General features: G+C 54.1%; 1 protein-coding gene across 1 annotated transcript; it reads left to right on the forward strand.

Moving 5' to 3' along the window:
- Positions 1-35: 35 nt before the first annotated feature.
- On the forward strand, positions 36-6,323 carry EMH_0047300 (uncharacterized protein; the record flags this gene model as incomplete). Its single annotated transcript, XM_038022405.1, has 6 exons — positions 36-51; positions 192-592; positions 912-3,407; positions 4,355-4,618; positions 4,835-5,614; positions 5,751-6,323. The coding sequence occupies 6 exons, from the start codon at positions 36-38 to the stop codon at positions 6,321-6,323; spliced, it is 4,530 nt and encodes a 1,509-aa protein (XP_037878259.1).
- Between the last annotated feature and the right edge of the window lie 1,285 nt (positions 6,324-7,608).

Below are 7,608 nucleotides of genomic sequence, written 5' to 3' on the forward strand. Positions count from 1 at the left end.
TGGCCACGCTATCAGCCGCAGCAGCTGCGGCTGCAATGAGAGGCACAGGAGGTGTTTCGTGCAGCTTAAGTATATATATTTATATGTTTATTTGCTTCCTATATCCGTCTCCCCTTGTCCTTTTGTCTTTGTCTTTCTGTATCTACTTTTGTCTCTGTCTTGACTTTGGTTTATCTGTGTCTCTGGCGCAGCTCTCGGCGCGCAAGTCCACGCCCTGAATTTGCTGCGGTCGTTTGTTGCCACATCTCCTGAGCTCGCAGCATGCGATGTGCTGCCAGCAGCAGCAGCAGCGGATGATGCGCTGCGCTCCTGCTGCAGCTGCAACAGCGGGTGCAGCAGCAGGAACAACGACAGCAGCAGCAACGGCAATATCAACAACAGCACCAACAGCAGCACACTGCAGCAGCAGCCGACGGGGTTGCCAGAGGCACCAACTGAATATGCTGCCAAGAATGTTATTCCGCCGACGTCTGCTACAGGAGAAGTCGAGACCCCCGAGCTGTCTGTACACCCCAGATCTAACCCCCCAATGACGCTTGCTGTTGCAATGCTCGCTGTTTCCATTCAAACTGTCTCCTCAGCAGACTTTCCCGTGCGCAGCGCTGCTAGCTCTCTTCAAGTTGCTGCCACCAAGCGCCTGGCGGGAACGGACGACGAAGTAATGCCGCTCCATAAACCCTAAACCCTAGACCCTAAACCCTAAACCCTAACCGCTAAACCCTAAATGTAATCACTAGTGACAACGCGTGCTGGGGTTTGTTGCTTTTCAAAGCCTCCAAGCCTGAGGCTCTCACGAGGAACGACAATAGACACCGTCAGGTGTGTGCAGCAACGTCTGCCTGTGTGCATTTTGCTGTTGCTGCTGCTGTTGCTGCTGCTGTTGCTGCTGTTGCTGATGTGTTGGTCTGCAGACTCAGCGCGCGTCTGCCAACGCCTTTGAATTTTGCAGCGGCGCCGCGCTGCGCACACACTCAGGGGCAGGGAGCGGCTTGCTGTCCATAGATTTCTTGTCTCTTGCTGCTCCTCGGCTGCGCCCCCTCCTAGCGCGGGCTCTCATCCCGCTTGTCAGTACAGCCACACACAACACGACGCGTGCAGGCAACAACAGCCGCCTGCAGTCCACCCCCCAGAGCTGCCACCAGATCCACCAGCAACAGCAACAGCAACACCAGCAGATCCCGACGCAGGTGAACCAGCAGCAGCAGCAGCAGCAACAGCAGGAGCAGCAGCAGCAGCTGGTAATACCACAAAGTGCTGCTTTGCTCATCCGTGGACTGGCAGCTCAGGGGCCTTCGGGGGCTTCAGCGTTGGTCAACCGTTTGCCCGTGGGGAGTTTGCCCTCAGCAGAGTCAGCTGAACAGCAGCAGCAGCAGCAGCAGCAGGAGGCAGCAGTCGCTGTGCTGCTGCTGCTGACCCGCACAGACCTTAGTTCCATCGCTGCTTCGGATCTCCCCGCCCTTGAGACTCTGTTGCAGAGAAGCCCCCCATATGCAGTATTGGCTCAGCTGCGAGCGGTTGCTGCAGCAGGGGCTCCCGACAGCAGCATCAACTCTAACTGCTGCTGCTGTAGCAGCAGCTGCTCAACGCAGGCACGCGTTATGGAGGGGTCTGCTGGCGCAGCTATTGCTGCTTCACGGCAGCTGGTTACAAGCGCTTCCTTTGGGGTGCGCCAGCCAGCAGGAGAGGACGGAGAGGCCTCCTCGTGGCTGCTGCTGCTGCTGCGTTCTTTGTGCTGCTGTCTAGGATCTGTGTCATTTGCTTCCCGCGCCCTCGCAGCGCGCGCCTTGGCTTCCTACGTGCTTCAGAGGGGTCGCACGTGGGGGGCTGAAAGCCTTTTAGAGGCCCTCATTGCAGCAGCAGCAGCGGCGTCTGCTGCTGCTCCACCTGAACGGGCAGCCGGCGTACTTGACGCAGCTTCAGCTGCTACGGGGTGCCTCAATAACTCTTCTTGTGCCCCCGCAGGTGCTGCTTCTGTTGCTCCTGCTGCAGCAAACGCTGCAGCTGCAGATTGGATGCAGTGCCGCCTGGACGCAAACGAACGGAGCGGTTTGCTGCTGTTGGCGTTGGAGCTGTTGAGCCGCCCCGAGGCTGCAGGTTTGGTTGAGGAGGCGCTGGGGGCGGTGAAGAGCACCCAGCTGTCTCAGAAGCTGCAGAAAATGGGCTGGCATCTGCAGCAGGCAGCAGCAGCAACAGCAGCAGAAGGGCAGGCAACTGGTCGGCGTAGCTCGGTGGAGAGGGTGCTGCTGCTGCAGGTGCTGCGGGCTGTGGCGCTTGTGGTCCCCGAGAGATACAAAGAGGAGCTGTGGGGCCGAGCTGCAGCAGCGAGCACAGCAGCGTTAGAGCTGCCCCCGGACGACGAAGAAATAGATACAGGAATATCATCGTCAGCAGCAGCAGCAGCAGCAAGAGCAGCTGCGACCAGAGGACCCTCCTTCATCCGCCATGTAGGCCTGCCGGCTCTCCAGGCGGTTTCGCTGGGTCTTCTTGTAGAGCGGCACCTCAGACCCCTCCGGCCCGCAGCAGCAGCAACAGCAGCAGCAGCAACAGCAGCAGCAGCAGCAGCACACTTGCGGTCGCTGGAAAAGGTGGCTAGAATCCTCCAGGATGCGATTGCCTTATCAGTTCATCCGCAGGCCGTTGAGGTGGCGTTGCTAGCAGCGGCTGACTTAACGAGGGTTCACTGTACATTTAGATATGAGGGTTTACAGTCTACGCAGATGTTTTCTGAGGGTTTAGGGTTTACAGAGGGCTGTAGTGAGGGGCCAGGGCAGCAGCCAGAAGCTGAGGCCTTGGAGCCAGCAGAGATCACCGCCAAAGGCCTCACGAATCTATGGAAATTGTGCTGGAGCCTCATGACCAGCCGGCGTGGGATCGGGATCGGGATCGGCTCGAGCGAGGCGATCCCAGGGGCAGCAGAATCTACAGACTTACTGTGGGGTCTCCGCACCAGCTCTGACCCCTTGAGCGTGGCCGCCTGCGAGGTGTTGGCTTCGCTCGCCGCTTTTGCTGCAGCACATCCTCGGCTCTGCAGGGAGTCTTGCGTTTTGCACCCGCAGGAAGCAGCATCTGCAGCAGCTGCTGCTGCAGCTCCGGCTGCTGCCGCTGCTGTTACCAGCAACGGCGCTGCCGCCGCCTGGACGCGGTTGGGTGCTGCACTCCTCCGATGCTCCGCTGCTTCAGCCGGCAATAGTAACAGCTGTATGAGCAGCAGCAAGAGCAGCAGCAGCAAGAGAAGCACATGCAGCAACAGCAGCAGCAACAAGAACACAACCAGCAGCAGCGAGGCGAGCGGTGCTTCGATATGTTTCAAAGCAACCCAGAATCTATGGGCCGGTCTGTGGGCCTCCGCGGTGCTGCGGTGCGCTCAGCCAACGCAAGAAGTGGCTGTCAGGCTAAGAGCAGCAGAGGTAAGTTGAGAAAGAAGAAAAAATAATAAAAAAAGAGAAATCAAAGGGAGACAAATGCTATGAAAATACAGATACAGGAAGCTGAAAATGCATACACACAGAGAAAATGACATATGCAAGTGTGACGGCTAAACATCCTAGAAATATAACGCTGGCATCCACATAAATATTAAAATTTAATAGATAGTGAAGTAGAGAACAATAGCAAGCTGTTGCAGACAAAATAGAAATAGAGACAAGTTGCTGCAGACAAAGAAAATAGACGCAGACTGAGGAGCACGTAAAGAGACGATAATAGAGACGAAGATGAATCCAATAGAAAAGCAATGAAGTTGTTGCTGTCAGGTAGCCTTCAGGTAGAAGTATATTTACGTTGGGTAGAGGGATGAGGGGCTTCTACGTTGCAGCGGCTAGTATCCAGTAGCAGCTAGCTGCAAGAACGAGCAGCTAGCTGCAACTAGCTGCAGCCACGAATAGCTAGCTGTCCTACGTATTAAGGTGAAGAGGAAGAAATAGAATTGTGTTCGTGTATAAACAGAATGCGTGGCTTTGTATTCAATCGCCGCTGCTTGCTGTCTGCTGCTGCGTCTCCTGCGTAGGCGCTAAGCATCTCCGGGCTGCCTCTGCCCTGCATGCACGGCCTCGGGCTGGGCTCTGGCAGCTGCTGCTCCTGGGCGAAACTTCGAGTCTGGAGGGCTTTCCTGTTGCTGCTGCAGGTTTGTCTTAGCTAGCACCAGAAGAAGCATCAGCAGCAACAGCAGCAGCAGCAGCAGCAACAAGCACAACCAGCCTGCATGCGTCAAAAATATTTGCCTGTATAAACTCAAAAGCAACAGCAGCAGTAAACCAGCAGCAGCAGCAGATGCATGCATCACACCTGCCGCATAGCTTAGTTACAGATACATCATCTGGTTTCGTGCTTCTATCTGTTGTGGCTTTGGCTGCAGGATGAAGACGTCGCCGTGAGAGAAGCAGCGGCAGCAGCAGCATCTGCTGCTGCTGCTGCGCTGCTCTGTCGCCTCCCGCTGGCAGCAGCAGGATCTACAACAGCTTGTGGAGCAGCAGCAGCAGCAGCATATAAGGAAAGCAGCGGGCATACAGAAGAAGTGCAGCTGCTGCTGACTGTAGCAGCAACTCCAATCCTTAGTAACGAGCCTCACGGGCTGGAGGCAGGCGCTCTCTTTCAGCTGCTGCTGCAGCTCCTCTCTAGGGTAAGGAGACTCAGGCTGCTTCTCGCTGCTTCCTTCTGTTGCTCGCTTCTGCTTGCTGGTGCTGTGTGTTCAGAGGCTACCTCGGTTAAGGTTTCTGCTGCGGGCCTTGCTTCTGTTGGCTTTATTGTTTCTGTTGCTTCGCTTGCTGTTGCGGGGGTGCTGCAGCAGCAGCTACTGCAGCACGTGAGGTTGTGTAAGTGTTCTGTGTTTATGCAGATTTTCCCAGAGAGAGATGTCTGCCGGCTGCTGTGGAGGCAGCTGCGCCACGGCGGCGGCATAAGTGGCAGCAGCAGCAGCAGCAACAGCAACGCCTTGACAGGGTTAAGAGAGGAAGAGGCAGCAACGCAGGAGCAGCAGCAGCAGCAGCAGCAAGCAACAGTTGCTGCGGTCGAGAGACTATTTGAAGAAGAGCCGATGAACATATATGGTGACCCGCTTTTCTCAATGCAAGTTGCAGCCCGTGTGCTGCTGCTGCTGCTGCTGCAGCAACACGTAGGGCCTCAGGGGACGGCGCAGACAGAAAATATGACTGCTATGGAGGCCGAGACAAAGGCACAGACAAAGACGCGGGGAGGAACAGAGACAGAGGGAGATAGAGCAAAGGAGACGAAAACAGATGCAGCAGCTGCTGCAGTGCGGCGGGCTGTGGTGCTGGCCAGCGTCTGCGCACTGCATCACAAGGGAGCCGCCGTGGCAGCGCTGCAGGACCTAAGGGGAGGAACAGCAACGAGCTGTTGCAGCTGCTGGCGCTGCAGCAGCAGCAGCCACAGCAGCAGCTCCTGCAACGAGGGGGCAGCAACAGCAACGGCAACAACAACAGCAACAGCAACAACAGCAGCAACCGCGGCACCAACACCAACATCAGCACCAGCAATGAGAAACTCACAAGTAAATACTAGGACTCTGTGGTTGAGGAAGGCGATGAAGACAGCAGCAGCAGACATGCAAGCACTGCACGAGGCGCTCAGCAGCACCGCAGCAACTGCTGCTCCTGAGGTAAGACAGGAGGCCTTTGATCTGCAGGTCAAGGGCAGCAAGCGGTGCTGCAACAGCAGCAGCTGCAGCAACAGAATCATCAGCAGCACCAGCAGTAGCATGGGTGTTCTCTTGCTTGCGTGTGTCTGAGGTACAGGCTGGGACTGCATGCGGCTCTGCTGCTGCTTCTCATTGGCTGCTGCATCCAACGCAGCAGCAGCTGTATCTACAAGCGCAGCAGGTCCTGCTGAGCGCGTGGGTGAGCGTCCTGCTGTGGTTAGATTATGGGTTGTCATTCGAGGACACAAATGTAAGGCTCCTTGCTGCAGCAATAAAGACGCTGCTGCTTCAGTTTGATGCTGCTGCTGCCGTCGGTCAGCACCCGCAGCCTCTTGTGGTTGCTGCAGCTGAAGCTCTCTATGATATCCTCAACTGCGCAGCAGCTGCCGCAGCAGCGGATGCGGCGGCATCGGGTGCAGCAGCAGCGGACGCAGCAGCAGCAACAGCACCAGCAGCAGCAACAGCAGTATCAACGGACAACCCCGTCGATGTGGCCAAGAAGAACTTTCTTGTTTCTTCTTCGCAGTCCCGAGAAGAAGTGAAGATATTTATAGAACAAGGAGACAGAGAAAGAGATACAAAACTAGCAGCAAGCAGCGCGCAGTCTGCTGCTCTGCTGGCAGAGTGTTGTCTCTCGTTGCTGCCGGATTCGTTTCCTTTTCGTTGTTAGTTCGTGTGCTGATGTTTTTTCTTTCGTTTCCTGAGCTGCCTGTTGATTTTTTTTTTCTTTTTCTTTACTTCTCCTTCTGTCTATTCATTTTGCCTTTTTTTTTTCCTTTTTCTTTACTTCTCCTTCTGTCTGTTCATGTTGCCTATCGTTTGCTTGTCACACTTCATTCAGAGTTTGCGGTGTATCCTGAAGTTGAGGATTTCCCCTCGAAACCGCCGGCTGCATCAATGCAGTTTGTTAAAGCATCAGGTTTTTCTGTCATCGAATTGAGATACACGCGCACGCACATACACACATACGCACACACACATACACGCACACACACGTAGATATATATATATATATATATATATATATATATATATATATATATATATATATATATATATATATATTCATATCTCGTTCTGAGCAGAAGATAAGATGTAAATTATTAGGCCAGAACAGTATACTTGCTGTTGCTGTTTGTCTCATATAGATCAGCTTGAGTTCACACCGCAAGCATTTGGTTTCCGTTTTCTATCGTAGGCAGCTGCTCTTCGTGTGTATGGGATAGAAGCTAGGGGGACTAATACTGTTCCTTACATACACATATACTCATACATGCATACACTGCATATAAAACTTTTGTATATTCACATACGAAATAAATATATATTCAGTGCGTGCCGACTTGCGGCCTACTGAAGTTCTTTGGCAAATGCAAAGAAACACGGAGAACTCTTTACATATATTTTGAGTTGTTGATGACATGCTGGTGGTTTCTCCTGCACATCTCTGCATTTGTTGATGCGACTCGCGACGCCAGGAGACCAGCATATGATTAGGTGTTCATAAATGTATTTAGGGAAATGTATACACTGACCCACGGGTATATAGACTGTCTCCAGCCTTAGCGTCAGACTTTCGTTAGTCTTAGCAGTGTGAAAATGCTGAGGAGAACAATGCCCTCACTACTAGCAGCGGCGGCACAAAGGCCTCGGGGAGCACTATCTGAGCTGCAGCAGTTCCTGCTGCAACTCCTGCTGCAAGCTCCTATGATGGATAAGCCAAGCCGTAGTCAACAGTTAAACAAGTACTGGGCCCCCAGGGGCCGGGGATGCACACAAAGGTAGATACACTCTGTACTATTGATAGACGGCGCTATCGGGGCAGACAGGAATACACGCGTTGACGGCTGAAAACTGTTCTCCTGGAAACTTGTGCTGTGCACTGCTTCCCCAGCAACCGTACCGCTGCTCCGTATTGCTCTACACCCCTAAAACCCAGGTGCCTGGGTTCCCTG

The sequence above is a fragment of the Eimeria mitis genome, genomic scaffold, assembly GCF_000499745.2.
Source record: "Eimeria mitis Houghton genomic scaffold, Emh_scaff2011, whole genome shotgun sequence".
NCBI classification, from domain to species: domain Eukaryota; phylum Apicomplexa; class Conoidasida; order Eucoccidiorida; family Eimeriidae; genus Eimeria; species Eimeria mitis.